This window comes from Balaenoptera acutorostrata, chromosome 10, assembly GCF_949987535.1.
Source record: "Balaenoptera acutorostrata chromosome 10, mBalAcu1.1, whole genome shotgun sequence".
Lineage (NCBI taxonomy): Eukaryota > Metazoa > Chordata > Mammalia > Artiodactyla > Balaenopteridae > Balaenoptera > Balaenoptera acutorostrata.
Window position 1 is genome coordinate 2,374,350 of NC_080073.1, and position 23,777 is coordinate 2,398,126.

The following is a 23,777-nucleotide window of genomic DNA, read 5'->3' on the forward strand; positions in this document are numbered from 1 at the left end:
CGGGAGCCCAACCCGAGCTTTGCTGCTTACTGGGAGGCGGGCCGAGCCCCGAGACCTGCGGACGTTGGAAGGGTGGCACCTCGGAGCACCCCAGCCTCGCGGCAGGGCTCTCTGCAGCAGCTCCAGCGGGCAGTGGACAGAGGGCAGGAGGAGAGGCAGGCGGCGGCCCGGCGCTGGGCGGAGAAGACCTGCCTCCAAACCAAATGCAGGCCCTGGGCGGGGAGGGACCTCGGAGGCCAGGTGAGCAGCTCCCTGCCCGTCGGGAGTCCCGGCACACCAAGTAGTCTCCGAGGCCCGGCTTACGTGCTCCTCAGACAAGAGGCCCTCACTCCCTTCCGAGGGCACCATTTCATCAGGGGCGGCTCTGGGGATGAGGACACTCGTCCAGAGTGGGGAGAGAGCTGGCCTGGCCCGCGGTCACCTGGGCCCGCGCCCGAGGGCGAGAGGGAGGGGCGTGAAGGAGGTCCCGCTGGGTGCCCCTCCGGGCTGTGGGGTGCAGACCCCAGCTCCCACCGCTGTGGCGGCGCCCCCTGGACTCTCAGTGCACACGCGAGGCCCAGCAAGCGGGCGGGACCGCGGAGGCCGCGCTCCAGGCCGCAGTCCCTGCACCGGGCTTTACGAGGCTGTGCTCAGGGACCAGGCGGCGGAGGCATGAATCCCAGTCCGGCCATCCACTGGCCGTGGGGCCTCGGGCAAGCTACCTCTCGGCACCTCAGCTCACCCAAACTATAAAGCGGGCTAGTGACGGTCCCCTCCCTAGGGTCTCCTGTGAGCACGGTGGGCTCGTACGACAGCACCGGGCACACGTCAGTGCACGTGGGCATCAGCCACTCCCGTGCTCCATGCTGCTCTGCCCACTAAGCCACCTCCTGGGTCCTCTAAGGCCCGAGCCCCAGGCCCCCCGCAATGGCTCCAGATGCAGGAGCCCCGCGGACCACCACGGCTGCCATCCACGGCACCCTGGCCAGCGGCTCCTGGTTTCACGGTCTCTAACCCCCACCAGGCCCTGGGCGGGCAGGAACCTCACGGCCAGTTTCTGGGCGCAGCCGGTGAGGCTCAGGGTGCAGGGCGGTGCCGAGTCCCTGCAGCGGATACGCCGAACTGGGGCTGAAACCCTCCTGCCTCGGCTCCCGGCCCCGGCCCGGTGCCCAGCGCTGCGAGCCGGACGTGCAGTCCTGGAGCCCGGGAGGCGCATCTGGATGCCAGGCAGACGGCGGCAGCCTCCTCTGTGGCCCCGGGGACAGCCCCTCCCCACCAACCTGCTTCACCTTCTCGGGTTTCATTTGTTTTCCCTCTCTCCTCCCCAGCTGGCTAGTCACCCACTTTGGAGCCAGCGTTCAGGGCCTTCACGTACCCCCTGGAGGGGGCGGGTGTCTGTGCTGGAAAGCTCCCTCCCGGGAGTGGGTGGGACTTAAGAACTGTTGGAAAGGCAGCCTGGGTGTGGGCCTGGGGAGGGAGGGAAATGGTGCGGGGAGAGGAGAGCCACGGGGAGAGCATGGGGAGCAGACGCGGGCAGTGGACACGTGGGGGTGCGAGGACAGAGGCGCTGAGGTCGGGCCTCCCAGGCAGGGGCCCCGGCCTCAGGCAGCAGGCTGCTCAGCGCCCATCCTCGCCCAGCGGCTCCAGGGCCCGCTCGGGGACACCCGGCTCCCAGCTTCGCTCGCCCCGCACAGGGCCTGGCCCTCCATCTACTCGGGTCGGACCAGCAGCCCTTCCCGGGCCTGGCGAGACTCGGGAGGTGGCCGGTGGCCACAGCGCTGTGGCTGCGCCTTCAATCCTCCGAACAACCCGCGAGGTGGACGACGGAGGAGGAGGAGGGGGAGGGGGAGGGGAGGGGAGGGGGAGGGGAGGGGGAGGGGGAGGGGGAGGGGGAGGGGAGGGGGAGGAGGAGGAGGAGGAGGGGGAGGGGGAGACTGAGGAGGGCCGGAGCTTGTCGCCGCATGACCTCCCAACACCTGCCCCGCACGCCGCTCGGAGGAGCCAGCCTGCCACCTGCCCCTCTCGGCGTGCGAGACCCGCATCATCCAACGGCGGGCTCTGCAGCCGGGGGACCATCCTGGACCCTGCGCTGCGGCTTGCCACCGGGGGAGCTGGACGGACTGCAGTTACCTTCAACCTGAACTTAAACACCGCCTGTGGCTGGACCTCACCTCTGTCCCTCGACTTGTAGAGGGGCGAGGTCCCCCAAGCTCAAGGGGCTCCGGTGCAAAGTCCACCAGGAGTTTTCATGGTCTTAACGAGCTGACTCTGCAATCCATGTGGAAGAGTGACTACCAACAAGAGCCAAGACCACTTTTTAAAAGAACAAAAGAGTGGTTTCTGTCCTAATAAAAAAACATGTAAAACTGAAAGTCTGATGTTGGCAAAGGAACACACAGAGCCTCTACCCACTAGCGTGGAGCGCCGCAAGGGTCTTTATTCTGTTCAGGGCTGAGTCCAGGCCCCCTACACAGGGCTTGGCATGCAGCAGGTGTTCAATAAATACTTGCCAAGTGAAGGAAAGGATCCAAGCACAGGCTCTGTTCACGTAGGAATTAGATGGGATTTCAAGTCAACAGAGAAAGGACAGACTACTCAATACACCGTCTGCAGACAACCAGCTAATTTACAAAGAACTATAAAAACTACACCCCTCACCTTGTACCATTCTCCAAACCAAACGCCAGGTTAAAGTTCTAAAGGATATAAAACAAAACTAAGAAAGTCCTGAAGAAAATATTTTAAAACTATATTATGACCTGGGGCAGAGCCTTTTAAAATAAAACATAAAAAAAAAAGTAATAAACAAAGAGAACACTGATGAATTGACTACATATATACAAATATTGAATCATTATGTTGTATGCCTGAAACTATGTTACATGTCAATTCCACCTCGATAAAAAAATGCAAAAATTAGTAACTTCTGTTAGACCAACAAAGCATACACAAAGTTAAAAGATATATAATTAAAAACCACTGAACTGTACACTTTATAAGGGTGAATTTTTATGGTCTGTGAATTCTATTTCAGAAGTTTAAAAAAAAAAAAAAGGCCAGTGACAGACAAGAAAATATTTGTAATTACAAAGGATTAGTATCTATAATATATAAAGAACCACTAGTAAATCAAAATGAGAAATAACAGAAAAATGGGCAAAAAATAGGAACAGGCATTTTGTAGAAGAAAAAACCCAAATGGCCGAAAGACACACATATGGACGCTGCATCTTAGAAGCAGGCAGGGAAATCCAAATTGAAACAATAGACACACTGTTTCTATGCTTCGATTGGGGTGGGAGACAAGGCAGAGTGCTGTCCAGCGTGTGGGGAAACGGGCCCTCCAGGTCCAGCTGCAGGCTCTACTTCGATGGACAACACGCCCACGTGAGCCCCAAACACCGCCCCCTCCAGCTATCCCCTTCCCCAGAGACTCGGGAGCGTGTGGGAGGGGCAGGCCCACGGTCACCGTCACGTGGTTGGTGACTGTGAAAACATGGGAGCGAGTGGCCAGACCACCCTGGACAGCCGCACGTGGACCCCACGTAGCAGCACAGAGACCAGGTGGCGCGCGGCACCAATGGGAACGGCCTCCAACAGCAGAGCGCGTGGCAGCGTCACAGGGGGGACAGGGGGTGTGGCCTGGGCCCAGGTAACGTCAACAGGGGCCACAGGGACAGCAGGGAGGCTCCGGCCCAGCTCGCCGCACGTCTGGCGCTGCTGAGCAACCTATACATCCGCTCATCTCCAACTCACACTCCGCGAGCTGGACACCATTGGGCTCGGCGCCACCACGCAGATGAAGCCGCCGTGGCAGAGACCGAGCTGCCCAGGGACACACAGGCAGGAAGGGCAAGGACCGGGGTCCGCACCCAGGCGGCCTGGCCTGGAGCTGCGCTCTGGACCACACACGCACAGAAACCCGAGCTGGAAGGCTTTCACCTTCTACGCTGAGTGGAGAGTGTATTCACGCGTTACAGGTGTAATTAAAGACTAACAGAGCCAAAAAGAATCTACAGAGGCCAAGGCTGCTGGGGGGAGGGATGCAGCTTTTTCTGGCCTCCACCCGTCCACCCAGCTGGGACTCCCACGTCAGGACACAACGTCTGCCAGGGACGAGGGAACCTTGGGCACTGGGGGAGCCCCCAGGTCATCCCAGCCTCCCCCAAGAGGGTCCGAGATGACCCGGGAGCTGGCTGTGCCTGGAAGCAGGTGGGGGCAGGCTTTCGGGACAGACCTCAGGATGGGCTTGGCAGCTCATGACCTCCCCGTTCAGCGCGCTGTTCTGGCCACGGACTGCGTGGCAGTGGGACTGGTCCTCACATGCAGACGGAGTCTCAGGAGAGCACCCCTGGCAGATGTGACGGGCCCAAGACTCTTAGTCCTCAGCTGATCGGGGACCAACGACCCCCAGCCCCTGGCGGCTCCTGTGGGACTGCACAGTTCCCCCACACGCGCCCTTCGGGACAGGTCTCTCTGAGTCCCCCAGCCGGCACTGCCAGCTGCACCAGGGATGGCTCAGAAGCGCCCCCAAGACTCTCCACCCCCGTCTAGCAGAGGAAGCGGGGAGCAGGGAAGCACGGAGGACAGCTGTCAGCAGCCACCAAGCAGGCTGGCCACATCCCCGCCACGCCCCGCTCCCCGGAGGAGCCAGCGCCAGGCCGGCGTCTGCTGACCCCAAATCCAGAGGCCCTGTGGATGGAAGTGAGGAGAAATCCGAGGTTTAACAGCCAGAGCCGCCAGCGGCCCCTCCGAGGGAACGCTCAGCCCGCCTGCCCTTCCACTTGCTATTTTCAGCCGTGCTAAGAATAGTGAGCTTTAAATACCAGCCGCCTGCCCCAGACCTGCTCTCAAGGCGGCCCCCACGGCGCCTTGCCAGAACGCGGCGTGGCGGCCACGCCACGGACCCAACGTACAGTCTCCCAGAGGGCGCAGGGCCTACCAGTGCCCTGTTCCCGGGTACGGGCCCGAGTCCAGGCTGCACGGACACGGGCACGGACCTGCACCGGCCCGCCCCTGCTCAGACCCCCGTGCCCGCACCACCCAGGGCCGGACGCTGGGGCCGGTGCGGCACAGCGGGCGCCCCTCCACGCGCCCCCCCGAGCCCCACCCCGGAGCCGCCCCTCATCCCGCCGGGGCCGCCAGCGGCTGGGGACTCACTTGTTGAAGAGGTTGAGGCCGATGCGGTAGTGCCGCCGGCGGATGACGTCGTTGCTGAAGGTGGGCGAGTCCCAGCTGTTGCGGGTCTCCTTGTGGTAGGTCTGCTTGCTGAGCGTCTGCTCGCGCAGGCTGTCGCGGGACGAAGACTCGGAGCTGCAGTTGATGGTGTCGTTGGAGTTGGACGTGCTGTTCAGGCTGTCGTTGTCCCCATCCGAGTAGTCCGACTCGGACTTGCTCTGCCTGTTGGCCGAGCCATTGATGGCCAGGTGGCCGTCCAGGGGCCTGGGCGCCCGGGCCCGCGGCTCCGGCTCCTCCCGGGGGAGGCCCCTGGGGGGCCCGTGGGGGCCGTGCTTGGGGCTGCCCTGCGGCCCGCCCAGGCCGCGCTCGTAGGCGCTCTGCCTCTTCAGCGAGCTGCGGTCCGAGCGGTCGCTGAGGTCCACGGAGCTGTCGCTGGGCGGCTCGATGGTGAGCAGCGGGAGGTGCTCCCCGCGCAGCCGCGGCTCCTGCGGCTCCAGCGATGGCGTGCTCCGGCAGCTGGTGTCCGTGTCCCCCTTGTCGTCCTTGCGGGCCAGGGCCCAGTAGTCCTGGGCAGCACCCCCGGGCCGCAGCCGCAGGTCCGACTCGGCGCTGGACGGCCGGCGGCCCGCCTGCCTCGGGGGCAGGGGTGGCGACAGCTCCTCCTCGTCGATGTACAGGGTGACGTCGCTGTACGAGGCAGTCATCTCGTCCAGCTGGCGGTGCTCGGCGCCGTGCAGGGCCGGCGAGGGCTCGGCGTCCCGGGTCCGCCCCGCGTCGGGCGCGGGTGCCCCCTCGGCGTGCAGGCTGCGGCAGTTGAGCGCGTCGTCAATGGACTCGGCCAGCGACTTCACCTGCCGTGAGAAGGCGTCCTCCAGCTCCGTGATGGCATCCGCGAAGTCGCCAGCCGGGGCAGGGGCCTGGAGGGCAGGCGGCGGGCCCAGGTCTCCGCACTCGGCCGGCACCAGGGCCTCCAGCGGGGCACCCTTGTCGGTCACGGAGACCTGCTTGCCCTCGAAGTAGGAGCTGCGCACCTTCTCGGGCCCCTCGAAGGAGAACTGCATCCTCATGTTGGAGAGCACGATGCGGCGCGACATGCGGTTCTCGGACATGGAGCTGCGCAGCCGCTCGAAGTTCTTGTTCATCTGGTACTGGCGGAAGGCTGTCTGGATGGTGCGGGCCGCATGGCGGGTCACGAGGCGGCCCCCATACTTCCGTTCTAGCATCTCCACCTGCGGGGGAAGCAGAGGAGGGTGAGCACGGCCCAGGAGGCCCAGCGCGTCCCGGGGTCAGACCCAGCTAAAGCAAGTGTTCCCTGCAGGACTTCTCAGAACCTTTAAAGGGTGGGGGTTTCCCAGAGTTCTCTGGCCGCAGCAGCCTTTGGCCCTGGTGTACCTGGGGCATGCAGTTGAATGAGACTTGGAGGTGGTGGAGGAGGTGCAGGCAGCTCCTCCAGAGACAGGAAGCCCGCGGCAGGTGCAGGTTAAGAGACGGGCCCGAGGGGCTTCGCTGGCGGTCCAGTGGTTAAGAATCCGCCTCCCAACGCAGGGGACGCGGGTTCGATCCCTGGTCAGGGAACTAAGATCCCACATGCCGCAGGGCAACGAAGCCCACGCGCCGCAACTACTGAGCCCGCACGCCACAACTAGAGAGAAGCCCGCGCCCGAGCAGGCCCTGGGCGCCGAGCACTGGCCGCAGGCCTCCAGCCTCGCTTCCGCCTGCGGCACTGCCCGAGGGCCTGGGTCTAGTCCTGGCCCTGCCCTTGGCAGTGGAGTGACTCTGAGAAGCCTTAGACCCTGCGGTTGCTGAGTCCCATCAGACGGACCTCGCAGGGCAGTGGTGGGCACAGGTGAGACAGGCCCTCGGCACATGCCAGCATGGGGCTGAGGAGGTGCAGGACCCTCGGCTGCACTCCTGGGAGGTGTAGACAGTTTGTGGGGGCCCCAAGTCCTCTCCCTGACAGATGGGGAAACTGAGGCCCAGAGAAGAGGCCCAGCACACCCCTGGAGGCCTCCAGACCCAGAGCAGGCTCTGTGAGCCTGGTGATTGGGCCGGGCTGCAGGCAGGCATGGGCGCTGGGACTCCCGTGTGCCACGAGGGCCTGTGAAGTCCTAGGCTCACGCCGGCCGAGGACTACGGACAGCCCCCGAGGGCCGCTCCCCGTGCCTGCTTCCCGAGTGAGGCCAGAGCCCGCTCTTCGGAACCCGGGAAAGCCCAGGATAAGGAGCCGGCTGGTCGGCCAAGCCGAGCCCTTGGGTGCCGGGCAGAGTGGCCCCTGATGTGGGTGGAGAGGCCTCGGGTCCCTGGGAGTGAGGCGTGCTCACATCCCGCAGGGGCAGAGCACCGCTGTCTGCTCCACGCAGGCGCCATGCCCACGCCGGTGGCAGGGGGACAAGGTCCCCGCCCTCAAGAGGCCAAGTCTGTCCGGAACAGAGGCACACGCGTCACTGAGCAAACCCCAGGCCGTGGCTGAGTGGGGCAGAGGGCTGCTCAGAGCCGCCTGAGGGTGGGCGGGAAGGGGGAGGGGGGCTCCGAGCCTCACTCAGGACTCAGGGTGGGTCCTGGTCTCCCTGAGGGATGCCAGGCCCCCCCCAGACACAGACGTGCAGCTCTCCGGGGCCCACAGGAGGCGGAGCGGCAGGCGGGGCCGAGCGGCCCCTCTCATGAGAGGAGTTGGGGGGCGGGGTGAGGATGAAAACGACTTTTCAAAGCCCGGCCCTGGAGTCAGCCAGGGCGGGTCTGTTTTTCCTCTCGCCCTGAAGTTACTGAATGGCATCCAAAGCGATGACCTCACTTCCGCATCTGTGAGCAGCGTCTGTTTTCTGGGTTTGGAGTGGAGCTCTGAAAGCCCATGGCGCCGACAAAGGGCCCACGGCTGAGCTCTGGGAAGCCCTCTCCTCTCTGCCCTCCAAGGCCTGGGTTCCGGGCCCCTCGGGTGGGGAGGGGGAGGGGCACCGCACAGGTCAGAGTGCACGCCACGGCCCCTTCTCTCCTTCTGACTCTGGATCTCGCGAACCCAGGAGCGACACTCCTGGCCTGAGACCGTCCCCCAAATCTGGGTGGGGACAGGAGAGACTTCGGGAAGGCAGACTTGGGCTCTGTGCTGCGTCGTCAAAGCCCCCTCAGCCCCTCCTACCGGCCTCCCCCAGGGGACACACAGACCCAGGCCCGCTCTTACTCAGCTCCCGGGCCCACCGTGGTCATTCATTCTTCCTTCCGGGCCAGAACCGACCCAAGGCCCAATCTGAACGCTAACTGGGGGTGCAGGGCAGGGACCCCAACCCGTCTGTGCTCGCCTGCTGGGCACCACCCTCACCTGACACAGCGTCTGGTCTGCAGAGGGACCCCAGGAGCCCCCCGCCCCCTGCAGAGGGGGACAGAGGCTCTGACAAGTGACGGGACGAGGAGCTGAGAGGCTCACCCTCCCACAAAGCAGAACTGCCACCCTTGCCAACTCAGGCCTCCCGCTCAGACAGGAAACTGCCAGGAGGTGCGGAGGCTGAGGGCCAGCGGACACTGCACGACCTTGCACGGGGCTCCTCCTTCCACTAAAATGGGGCTTTGCGCCACCCAGACTCTACCCCCTCATGGAACCGGGCACCCTACCTTCATTTGGAAATTCCTGTGTAATCTGTCCTGTTCCTATTTTCACCTTGACTGCCAGGAGGCTCAGCAGAGAGTCGAATGCTCGGTGGCCCTCAGCATCACCTCCCCACCCCTCCCCTCTTCCCGGCCATCCTTTCCGCCAAGTGGTTCTGCCTCTGGCCTTCGTGCCCGCTGTTACCTCTTCCTGGAAGACCCCGTCCTCAAACACCCAGTTCTGATACCACCTCGGAGGGGTCCCCCGCACCTCATCCAAGCTGTCTCCTCCCACAGGTGCTTGGCTTCTCTCCCCTCTTTCTTCATCCCCGGAGTTTGTATCACGCTCTGGAATTAACCTGTGTCTTTACTGTTAACCTGTCTCTGGACCACAGCGTCTGCATGAGGGCTGGGGCCGCACCCTGTCCCCTGGTGACTCCCCGGCGCCCAGCACGGGGTCTGGCACACGGTGGGCAGCGGGCTCATGTGCGAGGGATGAAAATGAACAGCTGTGGCCAGGCCACATCAAGGCTGCAGGAAGCATATGACTACCTCCACAGGCCTCTCTGAAGTTTTAACCTTTCCCACTTCTATTTTCATGGTCCTGCTGCAGACGTTTGTTACTATAAACTGTTTTTGATCCACTTTGGATATGGGTGAAACTGATAAATGGAACAGAGGCCCCTGCCGTGGGCCTGGCCACGAGGCCAAGCGCCACGAGGCCAGGGGTCTGTTTGCTCCCAAATATTTGCCTGACGGGGATCATCTGCTTCAGGCTCTGGCCACTTGCGGGCCCCACCCCCCCATCAGTCCCAACTCACAAGCAGACAGATACAGACCAGGGCAGGTAGGCAGGGCTGTCCAAGGTCACAGGGCAGCACCAAGAACAGGGAGAGGGGGCCGGTAGGGACTGTGTCGGGGGAAGACCCGCCCTGGGCAGTACCCACACCACACCGCTCCCCGCAGAAGTCTGGGGCTACACCAGGCCCAGACCTCCGCTCTGTAAGAGACAAACAGTTAGACTGGGGAGCAAACAGAGGGTCCAGGCCAGGGTAGGCGTGGGAGGTGAGCGGGCAAGGCGACTTCTGCAGCCTGGTGTCTGAGGGGCTGCCGGGCAGGTCCTGCAGCCAGGCCGGGGCAAAGGCAGCTGCCCGGGCTCACAAGGAGACTGCCCACAGCTCAGGGCACAGGAGCGGGGGAGAGCGACAAGCAGGCCGGCCCCGCTGCTTCTGGCAGCCTGGGGGTGCTCCTGAAGCCTGGGGCTTTCTGCCAGAGCTTCGCACAGGAATTCTGAGTAAAGTGCCTACTACGTGCCTGCGCTCTGAGGGGCTGCGAGTGAGAAGCCTCTGTCCCCTCATGAGCTCGCACTCCCTCTGCCCCCCACCTGCCACCCAGCCGGGACCCCTCCCCTCTCTCCCATCAACCTAAGAGGCCAAGCGGGCAGGCCATGCATGCCCGTCGCTCTGTACACACGTGCCAGCCCCACAGTGGGTCTGGGCCAAGGCCCCGGGGAGGAAGGGCAACCGGCAAGGAGGCGATTTCCCCCAGGACACGGGGCTGTAAACTGAGGGGTGGAATGAACAGCCTGGCCTCGCTGGCTGGGGACGGGCTCGCTGTTCGGTTCAGAGCACGTGCTCTTTCTGTGGTGAGCTGACCTCCCCCTCCCCGAGGGCCCGTCCTGCAGACCTCCCAAGGTTCAGCTCTCTCCTGGACCCCAGGACCTCCGTGGCCGCCACGGAACCCACGCGCACTGGCGGCACCAGGTCCTGACACCCAGCGTGGGCCCCGGAGCCCAGCGAGGAGGGCTGTGAGCCGGGCAGAGGCTGCGGCCGGACAGGAACGTCCCACGTCGGCTCCTTCCCTCGGAACCCTCCGCGCGTCGGGAGGAGCCAGCCCGGGCTGGGGCTGAGGCAGAGGCCACGTCCGCGGGGAACGGCCCCGGCCTTGGCGCGGCTGTGGAGCACGCGGGGACCCCCGCGGCCCCAGCCAAGGGCCGCGTCTTCCGAGGCCGCGCAGGCACCGCGGCCTCCCCCACCCCCCAGCGCCTCTCCCCGCGTGGCCCGCGTGGCCGGCCGCCTACCTGCTTGTCCTGCAGGTCGGAGGAGAGCTCATAGCTCTCGGAGAGGGACCGTGAGCGCTTGATAGCCTCCTCCTCGGCCTGCTTGCGCAGGATGGAGGTCGAGTGCTGCAGCTTGGGCCTCCGCGTGCGCTGCTGCCCGGGCGGCCCCGCATACAGCCCATAGGCGCCCCCTGGCGTGTGCTCGGAGTGGTCGGGGCCCTGGCGGTCGGCGGAGGGGCTGTCCAGCGACGTGCCAGTCTCGCTGCTGGGGGCCTCGCCCTCGACGCTGCAGAGAGAGGACGGGCCTCCGGTGAGCGGGAACCCAGAGCCCAGGGCCCCGCAGGCGTCCCCCCGCCCTCCTACGGGTGGTCCCCAGGGGCGGCCGGGGCCCACGGGACCCTCTGCCCCGTGCCTTCCCGAGGCTCCCCTCCCCTTGCGGTGATTCCGCTTTCTCTGTACAGCTCGCCCCTCCTCACAGCCAGCACCCCTCCCTGAAGGACCCTGTTCACTGTGCGTCTCCCACGGGAAGGTCGGCCCCGTGGGTCCACTGACGAGCCCAGGACCTCGAGCGGGCCCGGCCCAGAGCAGGTGCCTAGTGACATTCACGGACGGACAGCGGGTCCCGTCCCCTCCACTCCCGCACTCCCACCGCCTGATTTAAGTAAACCACTCATTTTTTTTTTTTAAACAGTAATTAACAAAATAGCTTTTCACTGCATACCTACGGGGGAGTCAGGCACTGTGCTGGTGTTTGTTATGGGCTGAACTGGTCCCTCCCCACCAACATGTGCATACTTCAAGCCCTAACAGCCAGCACCTCAGAATGTGTCTGCGTTTGGAGACTGTCTTTAAGGAGGTAACTGAGTTAAGATGAGGTCATGAGGGTCCTAATCAAACTGACCGGTGTCCTCGGAGGCGAGATTAGGACGGACACACACACACACACACACACACACACACGCACACACACACACACGCGTGCGCGCGCACACAGGGCCGACCCTGTGAGGATGCAGGGAGAAGAGGAGGGGCCTCAGGAGGAGCCACGTTGCCCACACCTTCTCTCGGCCCGCAGCCCCCCATCGTGAGGCATCAGCACCTGCTGTTCAAGCCGCCCCATCCGTGCTGCTGGTTACAGCCAGCTTGGAGACAAACACAGAGCTGTGTGTACGTTTTCTCTACATCTTAAAGCCAGTCTCCCTCCAGAGGACGGATTATTACCCCTTTTCCAGGTGAGGAGACTGAGGCCCACACAGCACAGGCCTTGTCCGAGGTTGCACAGGTAGAACGTAGGTGAGTCGGGATTAAAGCCCAAAGCCGGGGGGCTCCCCTCCACCCCACCGCCCTCATCCCGGGCCTGTGCAGATCCCTCAACCTTCCAAGTGCCCGGTGGGGGGACAGAGGGGTGGCTTACTCATCCCAAACTCATGACCTTAGAAGACTCGGGACACAGAGAGAAGGGGGAAACGTGCAACCGAGTTTCTGGCAGCTTCTGGCGGCCTCTCCCGAGGCGCCCTGCCACTCCCCGGTCCATCGGATCCCTGGGGCCAGGGAGGGGTCCCTCTGGAAGTGGCCCAGCGGAGGGAAGGGCCCACAGACCCGTGAGCGGCAGCCCGTCCTCCAGAGTCCCGCCTTCAGAGCAGTGGGAACGCCCTGCATTCAGCAGCCTCTGTGACCGGCCCACCTGGCCAGCTCCGCTCCCACTGTCCCCACGGGTCCCAGGGCCGGCAGAGCCACCTGCCCAGCGTGTAGCATGCCTCCTGGGGAGGGGGCATGGGCACGGAGGCCCTGGAACCAGCACACCCCAGCCCACCTGGCTGTAAAGCCCAGCACGTGCTGCCCGGCGGGCCGTCTAAGAAGAGTGCAGGCCCTCCGCTCTGGCCCGCGGGGACACACAGCATGTCTCCTGCAGCAGAGGACACCCCAGCCAGCGCCCAGGGGCGAGGGTCCTCCGCGGGGAAGAGTCCTGGGTGCCTGGCGTCAATGCGGCTTTGAGTCAAGGGCTCAGGCTCATCGCAAGGCCTGGCCCCTGTCCGTGACCCAGGTGGGCCGCTCTCGGTGCCTCAGGCCCACCACCGCTCGAGACCCTCCTGCTGTTCGTGGGAACCGGGCAGCAGCTTCCTCGGGGCCTCGGGGGCCTGCGTGGGCTGGTGGACGGGGGCAGGGACGGGCAGCATGGCAAACTCCCATTCTCCTGATAAAGCCCACAGCCCGGGACGGACAGCTGGAGGGGAGAGTGAAGGAGCCCACGGGCCCCGGAGGCGATGCATGCCCCGGAGCTGCCCGCGGCCGACCCGAGCCCCCGCCTGCGCCGCGCCTCCCCAGGACCATCTCCACCTGCACCCCCACTGGAAGCACTTCTGTCAGAGCCTCTTCTGTCTTTCCCAGCAAGAGGGTGACAGCAAACAGAGAAGCAGCCGGGGCTCAGCTCGCCAGGATTTTAAACAGTCTCTGAGCCCTGAGTCTGCAGAGCCCACGGAGACGGGGCGGTGTCCGCGCAGGTCCGAGCGGGAAGTCCCTCCGTGCCTCACGGGCCACTCCTGCCGGGGGCCTGGACTCTCCCCCAGCGCCCGATGCCCCCCGACGAAGGGGGTGTCCACCCTCACGGGGAAGGGGTTCGGCCCCTTACCCCTACCCCGCCCGCGCTCACCTGATCTCGGAGCAACATGAACAGGTGTCAACAGGTGAAAGGCCGTTCCCCTGTCCCCCCGCAGTGGGCCGGGCCGGGCTGGTCTGGGGCAGAGGGAGCTGAGGAAGGACAGGCAGGGGACTGCCCCGGACCCACGGCCGCGCTCTGCCCTGCGGAGGGGCCAGGCCTGGCCGCCCGGCTGAGCTCACGGACGGGACATCTGTGCGGAGCCCCTCCGTGTGGAGGCTTGGCCCCAGCAGGAGGGGCGCACTCGGGATCGGATGGGGATGGAGGTGCCTGGGGGGAAGGCAGGGGCTTTCTGGGGCTGTGCCAGCCCGGGGTTCCTGCTCTGCCCATGACCTGGCTCCCGACCGTCTCGAGCCAGCAGGTTCCAGAAGGTGCCTGGCGGAGAGGGCCGGGCCTCCTTTAAGGCCAAGAGAAGGGGTTGACAGTCACCTGCAGCCTCCTCTCCCCTGTGAGCCCGACCTTCGAAACACCCCTACCTGCCCACTGGTCAGCAGGCGTTCCAGGCCAGCGCCACCGCGGCTCCCTGGATTATCGCTCATGCCCCCGCCTCTCTTCTCCCCACGGCAGTCAGAGCAAATCCTGACCAAACGGGAGCCATGTCGAGTGCCTCCCTGCTCCCCGTCACACTGGGAAGACACCGTCCTTCTTGCAATGCCCTTCAGGCCTGACCTCGGCTGACTGCACTTTGGCCCCTCTTCCCCTCGCTCATTCTATTCCAGCCTCACCGGCTTCCTTCCTCTCTTCTCCAAGGGGCCAGGCAGGCCTCAGGGCCTTTGCCCTGGCTGTTCCGTCTGCCTGGAACGCTGTTCCCTGGATCTCAGCACGCACACCTTCACCTCCCTTGGGTCTTTACTCAGTGCCACTTTCCAATGAGGCCCCCACTACTCGCCCGAGTTAAAACCACGCCGCCCTCTCCCCAGCAACCCTAGTCCCACACTCAGTGGCCTGCCCACCAGCACGCTGTATAGTGTGATGTATTCTTCTTGTCTTTCCTTTGCCGTCTGCCCCCCACATCAGTATCCGAGCCCTGTGAGGACATGGGTCATTTTTCTGCGTTGCTGGCTGATGCTCTCCAAATGCCGACACACGTGCCAGACTAACAGGGCCCAGTGACACCTGCCGAGTGAGTGCAGGCACTTCCCAGGCCAGCCACCGGCCGGTCCCGGAATGCGGCTTCTTACATCACCCCCCGCCAGCACATCCCACCTGCCCCAAACCTAACGGTGACGGTCGCCCATCACCATGCAGTGACGGAGCCAGAGTCCTGAGCTCAGTCACCAAGTTAGTCCCTCCCCTACGGCCAAACTCCCAACCTCACCCCATTCCATCTGTCCCCAAGTCCTGCCGAATCTACGTGAATGGGGTCCCTTGAGTTGCGCAATGTGGCAGGCCCTTGCACACCCCCAAATCAAAACCTCAGACCATCCCGATAAGAAACGGCCAGGCCATCCTATGGCAACCAGCATGACTCACTGTCCTCCAAGAGATGAGGGGGCAAAAGCGAGCAGAGCACGCAGCATAAGAACCCGTCTTGAGCCAGAGGACATCACTCCTTCATGGCCCCAAACAGAAGCGACACAGTATTAGACAACGAGAGAGTCTCCTGAACCAGAGCCAAAGCCCTGGCGAACGCAAGGACGACGTCTGGCGTGAAAACGCCCGGTGCCGACAAGCACGGGCAGCAGCAGATGCTCTCAGGACATGCCGCTCTAAACCTTTCAGGGCAGCAGCTAGACCTGGTCATTGACCTTCAGTCCTGCAGATGCCTGACCTGAACCCGTGGAGACGTTTACCCACACCCTGGAGCTCCGGGCTCGAAGCCCGTCTGTCCTGGTTAGCACTCGCCTCTGCCCCCAGCTCCTTCCTGGGGGAGAAGGGACTGTCCCCTGAGCAGAACAGGCACCCCACAGCAGGATGCCCGCTGCAGGCTGCCCCAGGGACACAGAGCTCTGGCCCAGCCCCCAGCCCGCCCTGCACGCCTCTTCCTCACCACTGCGCTGGACGGGAGGGAGCTCCACCTCTCGCCACCCAGGTCCCTTCTCTCTTGGGGAAGCTTCTCCCAAAGCCTGTGTCCATCAGCCAGGACCGGACACCCCCGAGTCGGTCCTCAGCTGCCCACTGGAATTTGTGATCACGCACAGACTCCCGGGCCATGTGCAAATCTAGGAATGGGCGGGCAGCGGCTCCTTGACAGTTTAGAGTTTCCGGGACGTTCCATGACAGTTAAGCCTGGCGCCAGCACTCCGAGAAGATGCTCCTGATCCAGCAATCCCTCTTCTGGAGACTCACGCGAAGGAAATAAGACCGACACGCAAAGAGGTGAGTACAGGGAATTCCACCGCAGTGTTGTTTCTAATTATAACAACTTGGAAGTAATCTAAATGCCTGTCAACAAGGGATTGATTTAAACTAATTATATATCAATATACTGGAAACAATGTCGAGATGGGGGAAGGTTTAGCTTGATGGCTGTTCTTATGAAAAAGACTGGGGGACCTTTTTGGCTGACGTGAGTTTAATACAAACCGAGAAGCCAGTCACTAACAAGGACGAGTAAAAAGCCAGAAGCAGACCCAGCCCTACCGTCCATTACAGGTATCGGATCATAGCGGAAGACCGTCTGAGCCCCAGACGGGTTCTTAAGCCTGGGCGCTTTTGCTCCCACCTTCTCCCGCCAGCCCAGGGCAGACATCGCTAATCCATCACAGACTCCCTTCTGCACATCTGCCAGCACGGCGCACCACACGACCACGATGGACGCCAGCTGGGGGCGAGAGGGGCCCCGTCTGCCAACCCCAATTACAGCACGAGGCGACCTCCCACCAAGGGCTGAGACCGCGTAGCCAGGAGAACAGCGGCCAGAGGGGATATGAGGCCTGCGGTCAAGCCTCTGACGGGCTGACAGGCAGAGGACAGAGCAGATCCTGCTGCAGACAGAACTATGACCGGCATCGCCCTGCTCGAGAGAAAATGCTCTCATGTGGTCAGGGCTGCTCTGGAGGTGATGAGCTCCCTGTCACTGGAGGTGTGCAAGCTGCGGCAGGTCAGACACCTGTCAGAGGTGTGGCTGGAGGAGTCCTGCACTGGCTAGAAGCCGCCATCCATCTGCACCCCGCTGCCCTTCACTTGCATTTCTTGGCCTCTGAGGCCACACCCAGGTATCAGTTCAAGTCCCACTTCCTCTACAAGGCCACCCCTGCCTGCTGCGGCCCCCGTTCCCGCACTCCCGGTCACCGTGGAGATCACCTGGGCGAGTGTGTATGGGGTCCAACCACCCCACTGGGAGTCCTGCTCTGTGAGGGCTGAGTCCCTGAAAGCCTCAGCCTCCGGCAAAGACCGGGACCCAAGACTGGCTCCTTCCCGAGGGGCCAAGCTCCGCACATGCACAACGGGGCCCCGAGGCTACAGAGCAGGAGGGGGCTGTGTGTGTGCGGGGGAGCTGCCGAGCGGCGGGTGCTGGAGAGCAGGGGGAGCTGCACACAGAGGCGTCCACACTGGCCCTAGAGGCCCAGCCCTACCCACACCGGCCTGGGGACTCCAAGCTCTGCGTCGCCGAGTTACCCCAGACTCCTCCTCCTCTTCTCCCGTTTTCCAAACAGCCTTCTCGCACTAAAGGCTGGTCTGTGTTATGTTTACATGGGGAAATGGCTGGATCACAGTGCCCGGAGCTTCCGACAGCCCTGGGATGATGGAAACCACACAAGAACAGAGGACACATCTGAAGCCTCCCCGCCTCCTCTCTGCCAAGCGAGGGGCTGGACGGGCTCCTGGCTGCCGCCTCCGAGCCAGACGTCTGGGCTGGAATTCTGGCTCCACTGCTCACCAGCTGTGTGACCACAGGCCGGAATCCTTCCGTGCCTCGGTTTCCTTTCCTGTAAAATGGGGGCGATTAGAGAGCTAACTTCACATGCCTGCTGTGAGGCTTTACAGAGTCGGTACATGAAAAGTCCTTAAAAGTTGCTCGGCTCATAAAAGCGCTTTCTGATTGCTGTCTCCAGTTATTCTCCGACTGAGAAGGCCTTGCCTGCATGTCCCAGCAGTTAGAGGCGGGTCACCTACCCTGCCTGCTATAGGGCCCCTCCTTCTGTGGACACGCCCCTGCGGCACTGAGCCACGAATGTGGGTGACGGGCTCCCAGGGGAAGGCAGGAGGGTCCTAGAAAGGGGCCCAGGCCCCACAGCCGAGACGCCACATCCTGACTCTAGCTGGGGAGAGTCAGGGCAGGGGGCCCTCGGCCTCTTGGGCCACGGATGTCTAATTATGGCCTGTGAGGTCATGAATGACTTTTCCTAAGAAAGATGTCAGAGGAGGCTCGGGGCAGAAGCAGGGACCCGCTGCTCACCCCCGACGCTGATGACGCTGATGACAGAAACAATACTAACGTCTGCGTAGTCAGCGGTGTTCTAAGCTGTACGTGCAGCTCACTTAGTCCTCTTGACCGCCCAACACACCCCACAGGCACAGAGAGGTTGGGCCCATCCTGAGGTCACACAGCTCACGAGTGAAGTCAGAACCCCGGCAGCCTGTCCTCAGAGCCGACAGACGAACGCTCTGTGCTTCTATGACTTCTGAGTGAAACACACACACACATGGGTTTGGGTTATACAGCAGCAACTCTCCTCTGTAAACCTGCTGGGTACAGGAGCTGTGTTGGGTGTTTAACCTACGTGGCCTGTAACCCAACCACCATCCCTGGGGACCGAGGCGGGGGGCACGGGGGGGGTGCTAGGCCACTGTCCCTTCTGTAGATGAGGAACGTGGGGCTGGTGGAGCTGAGTCACTGGGCCAAGGTCACCCGTGCAGGGGACCTGACCCCAGGTGGGTGCACCTGCCAGCTGGCGGCCCAGAGGAAGCGTGTGCAGTTGACGTGCTGGGGGCAGGGCCGGGGTTCGGGGCCTGGGGGTCTCGGGGTCGTGCAAGGTCACGAGATAAGCCAGCCCGGGCTGCGTGGTACCAGCTGGGGTCACGTCACACGGAAAAGCCACCCTCTTCCGAGGGGGCCGGCCCCACACAGAGGAAGAGCCATCTGCAGGCCTGCCCGTCGTTAGACGCCCACGCCAGAGCCTCCCTCCAGACTCCCGGCGGTACGCACAGGCCCGAGCAAGACAGCCTCCCAAACACACAGGCCCTCACGCCTCCAGGCCTCGTGGCCTCCACCACGCTCTGTTCAGGGTTTCTGGTTTCCAGAAAGGGAGTCCAGGCCAGAGACAACTGACGCCCGGCCCTCGCAAGCTCCCCCTGGGCTCCTGTGACTCTGCTGCCTAGGCCAGGTTCACAGAGGTGTGTCGCCCAGAAGGGGGAGGGGACGGTCTTGCTCTGCACTAGGTTCTGGGGGAGGAACGCAGGCAGACCAGGGCAGGGTCTGGAGGGGAGGGGAGGGGAGGGGAGGGGGGCAAGGAACTGGTAGCCGTGTCCTCCATCCTGGGGCAACAAGGGCAGGCAGGTCTGCAGGGCCACAGGCAGCGTGAAGGCAGCCCGGAGGCTTCGGGAGGTGAGGCGGTTAGCAGTTCAGCTACTGGGGAAGGGCTGCCTCGGCGTAGTGCAGGCGTTCCATCAGGGTCTGGAAAACCAGTCTTCAGGGACTGCTGTGTCTTGGGGTGGGTCGTCACCCACATACACTCACCCAGCGTGCCACGTGGGAGCCCTGGCACAAGCTAAGTCCATGCATTTAATCCCCGCCGTGACCCCGTGGAGAAGGCACGGCCCTGCCCCCTCCGCCGACAGGGAAACGGAGACTCAGGGCTCAGGGCTCGCCCACGTCCATGCATTTAATCCCCGCCGTGACCCCGTGGGGAAGGCACGGCCCTGCCCCCTCCGCTGACGGGAAATGGAGACTCAGGGCTCAGGGCTCGCCCACGTCCATGCATTTAATCCCCGCCGTGACCCCATGGAGAAGGCACGGCCCTGCCCCCTCCACCGACGGGAAAATGCAGACTCAGGGCTCAGGGCTCGCCCACGTCCATGCACTTAATCCCCGCCGTGACCCCGTGGAGAAGGCACGGCCCTGCCCCCTCCGCCAACGGGAAATGGAGACTCAGGGCTCAGGGCTCGTCCACAGATGCAGAGCTTGGAGCAGAGTCAGGATGCAACCGCAGGCCATCCTCCCGGTCTTTCCCACTCTGACACGTGCCTGGCCCCGAGGAGCAGCACACGAGGACACAGGGTGGATGTGAAGGGAGAAGTGAGTGTGCAAAGGGGCAGAGAGCTGGTGTGCCCGCAAGAAGGGGGCAGAGGGCTTCCCCAGGGACCACGGAGGCCGTACCTATGCCGGTCGCCCACCCTCCTCCCTGGTCTGGGTGGAGGCAGCATCTCCAGGGAGGACTAAAGCCTCGCAGCCTGGACCACAGCTGGTAAGTGGTCCTCAGTGAAGACGGATGCCTAGCTGGCAACCGAAGGGACTTATGGATCCCGGCGGACACCCCTAAGCCCTTCCCTCCCAGGGAGGAGAAGCTGGGGACCCCCTAGACTGAGGCCGGGCAATGCTAGGCACCTCCCCTGGTGGGCGGGTTGGGTCAGTGTGACCTAGAAGGACCTCAGGAGGGGCGGCGAGCAGGAGCGGGTGCATCTCAGCCTGCAGGGCCGGGTGGAAACCTGGGGAGGGTGGAGGGAGGGGCAGAGCGGGCGAGCCCGCGGGGAGCACTCAGGGCCTCCAGACACCGCCGAGGCCTCAGACAGAGGGGCTGCGGGAGGCTAGAGCTGCATCCACCTAAACACCCACCTAAACATCCGAGGTCCCTTCTGGCTGCTTAACGAGGAGCACCATATCCAAAATGCGCGAGGTGACGAGCTTTCTGGACAATCTGGAGGCGGCCCGAGGGCTTGGCAGGCTCAGGAGACTTCCTGCTTTTACCCAGTTCCTAAACTTGTTTTAATGAGGCTCTACGGTGATCACAAAGCAACCGAATAAACGCGTGTCCAGCCCCAGGCGCACCCTCTTTGCTGCCCAGCAGACCCCTGGAACACAGGCTCCACTGAGCTCCTGCGTGGACCCCACCCACCCCTGGAGCCGCCCCATCTCGGCCGATAGCAACTCCATCCTTCCAGCTGCTCAGGCCAATAATCTGACGGCCGCTCTTGGCAATTCTCTTTTTCTCACACCCAACTCCCCGTCTGTCAGCAAATCGGGCCGCTCCACCTTCAAAACAGAGCCAGCACCTGACTGCTTGACTGCTTGGCCTACCCCCCACTAGCCCGGTCTGCGCAGGCCTCACCTCTTCCCTGCATTATGGCCACAGCCTCCCCAGCAGGCTCATCCGGCCCCTCTCACCCCTCCATTCAGCAGCTGGGATCTGTTAAAACACAACTCGGACCAGGTCCCTCCTCTGCTGTCCCTCATGGGGCTTAGAGCCAAGGCCTCACAGTGACCCGGAAGGCTCTGCAGGACCGGCTGTCCCCCTGCTACCCTTCCTCCATGCCCCCTTGGCCATCCCACCCCCACCCTGCTGGCTGTTCCTCCACATTCCTGACACACTCCAACCGCAGGGCCTTTGCACGTGCTTTCCCTCTGCTGGGGTCTTTTCCCAGACGTCCACCTGGCTCACGCCCTCACCTCCCTTCAGGTCTCTGCTCAAAAGGCCGCCCGAGCCTCAGCGAGGACCCCGGCCCTCCCCCAGTCTTCCCCTGCTGCATCTCTCTACAGTGGTACGCCACCGCCTCGCCACCATCTGTGGGAATGTCTGTCCCGTGAGGTCTAGGCCCCAGAACAGCACCTGGCACACAGCAGGTGCACACACTCTGAACTACCCCTACCAAGCCGGGGAAGCCTTTTTAAAGAAACCCGGACTCCTGAGGGCTGCTCTGTCTGCCATGTGGACCGCAAGGTCTGCGGGAGCGGGACCTGGGCCCGGGTGGGCACCAACTTACAACAAACTGTCTCAGCCGGGCTGGCTGGACCCAACCCTCAGGCAAGGTTTCAGATCCTGGTTGGGGATGGCGGGGTACGGAGCCGCAGAGACCCAAAACACACCCAACGTGACAATTTCAATGCAGAAAATCCACGCAAACGTGACTCAGAATTGTCTAGAAATAGGTTTTTAAAGGAAAGCTGGAAGCTTTTCTACCTCCCCGCCCCTAACTTTTGGGCTCAAAAGGGACAAGGACCCTCTGGCCGGACACTGACACCCCTCCCTCGCGAGGTGGTGCCCAGGTGACAGACACGAGTTAACTGCAGAGGGCCTGGGGCACGTGGCCCCCAAACCGGGCTGGTCCCTAGACTCCCCTGGGAGACTCGGCAGCCGATTCCCACCCAAGTCTGGAGATCCCGAGAATTCAAAGGGTCAGCCAGCAGTGCGGCCCCTGAAACGGGACTTCAAAAAGAGCCCCGGCTGGTTGTGACCTGTGGCCTGTCTGGAATCCTGACTACCAAGCCAAGCCCCCCGTCAGACACAGAGGAAACTGGGGCCCAGGAGGAGAGACCCGGCCACCCCCCTCCCCTCCCGCCACCCCACAGCCCTGGCTCTGGAAGCCCACCCACGGGCAAGGTGCACACCTGAGGCGGAGGGCCTGAGTCCAGCCCACGTGGCTCTGTTTGGTCTACACAGAGCAGTGGCCACCACCTCCTTTTTCTTTCTCAAGTGAGAACTAGGTACCGGGAGTGTTCACTCACCCGGATTTCTGGCTTTTCTTAGATAAAATCAGAAGAGAACGTATTCCTGCGTGGCCTCCATCGCTGAGCTCAGGGCCAGCCATCCGCAGTGCCCTGGGCCCCCGCCGGCCGCCCGCCTCGTGGTGGACGCCTGCCTGCCTGTCCCGCAGGTGCCGGGGCTCGTCCTGCTTCACCGGTGCCGAGGGCACAGAGCCGCAGCCACGGGCCCAAGTCCCCCAAAGGGGTGACTTCCCCTGGCCTGACCTCACGTTCCCAACAGTAAAACAGTCCAGCCGGGGCCCTGCAGCAGCGGCCTGACGGCTCAGTCCCCTCCGGGGCCCCCAAGGGACATGGCGTCCGCAGGCCGGAGCCTAAGGACTCGGCCTGACCAGCTCCCTTACTGAGGCTTTAAACACAGCTACACAGCTAATAAGATAACTTACTACAGAATTTTGTTTTTTAAAAAAAGAATGGTGATTTTGAAACCTCACCGGTTTTAATCTCTCTCGAGATTTTCTCTGGACCTGAAAAGTCTTATTCACCAAACCACGGACGGGGCAGCTGGGCTGCACGGGGACCACAATGTAGACCCCAAAGCAGCTGCCCGTGGGAAGGTCCGTCCTCCCCCAGGAGCCCCCCTGCAACCCCCTCCCCCAGGCTGGTCACTTCATCCCGTGAACTGAAGCCAACTACGTGACACACCCAGGTCAGGGCCAGGGACGCGGGGGGACACGGACAATGACGACGGCTGGCGTCAGGACAGTCACGGGGGTGCATCAGGCGCCACCGGCCGGTGAGCAGAGCCCGAGCCCCAGCGCCCGAGGCGGGAAGCTTCCTGGGAGGCACGCACCCTCTGCCAGGACCCCAGGAGGAGCAGCGGGTGGCGGGTGAGGGCCCTTCCCGGCTCAGGGAGCTGCGTGTGTGGAGGCTGAACAGCGGAGGTCGGGGTCCACTGTGTGCACAAGGGATGGGAAAGCTCAGGCTGGCGGGACACACGTGGGGCTGCAGGAGCCAGCGTGTTCAGGACCTTGCAAGGCTTGTCAGGGAGGGTGCAGTGGACCGCAGCGTCGGGGCAAGGCCAAGGAAGGGTCTCGGGTTTACCTGGGGTGGGACGGACGGCAGTGGCACCCTAGAAGGGGAACGCGAACTGTGGAGGCCCCACTGCCTCCGCCTCCCCCCATCCTGCCCCTGCAGCGACCCTCGGGGGCACAAGCAGCCCTGACAACGGGACGGGGGAAAGGGCTGGTCCCAGAGACAGTGACGGGCCAGAAGAGCGAGACAGCTATGCCCGTCCTCAGGTCCTGGAGGCCACGCTGCGGGGCCAGAGGTCACCGAGAAGCTGCGGAGGCTGAGGACCCGGCGTGGCGTGGCAGGGCTGCTGGCTGGTGAGGTGGGGCTGTGAGGGCCCGGGGAGGGGAGGGGAGGGAGCTGGGGCAGGAGGAGGACGGGTGGGTGAGAGGAGGGGACGGGTGGTGGCTGAAGGGGCTGGCGCTCCAGGGAAGGCCTGAGGTGTGCGAGCTGGCAGGGACCCGGGCATACCTGAACGGTGACAGGAGAGGGCCCTGGAGAAGCCACCAGAGGAGAGGGCCCCAGCGGGTAGGACCCGGCAGCCCAGGAGGACCTCTCCCCTGCCTTGCTACTCCGAGGGGCGGGGGGGGGGGGGGTCAGTGGGCTGCCCCCGACCCCCGGCAAGCTGGGACTCGGGCAGGGCCAGTTTCGGGAGCCTGAGGTCTGCATTAGACCAA

The 23,777-nt window shown here is 63.6% G+C and overlaps 1 protein-coding gene across 6 annotated transcripts in view; it reads right to left on the reverse strand.

Moving 5' to 3' along the window:
- The window catches only part of IQSEC1 (IQ motif and Sec7 domain ArfGEF 1), a 329,670-nt gene that overhangs the window by 27,940 nt on the left and 277,953 nt on the right, over window positions 1–23,777 (reverse strand). For all 6 annotated transcript variants that reach the window (XM_057554670.1, XM_057554669.1, XM_057554667.1 and 3 more), the window contains 2 exons: window positions 10,814–11,078; window positions 5,140–6,386 (listed from right to left, as the gene is read on the reverse strand). In XM_057554670.1, coding sequence (XP_057410653.1) covers window positions 5,140–6,380 — 1,241 coding nt within the window. In that variant the 5' untranslated portion in view covers window positions 6,381–6,386; window positions 10,814–11,078. Of the gene's footprint in view, window positions 1–5,139; window positions 6,387–10,813; window positions 11,079–23,777 lie in introns of those variants that run through there.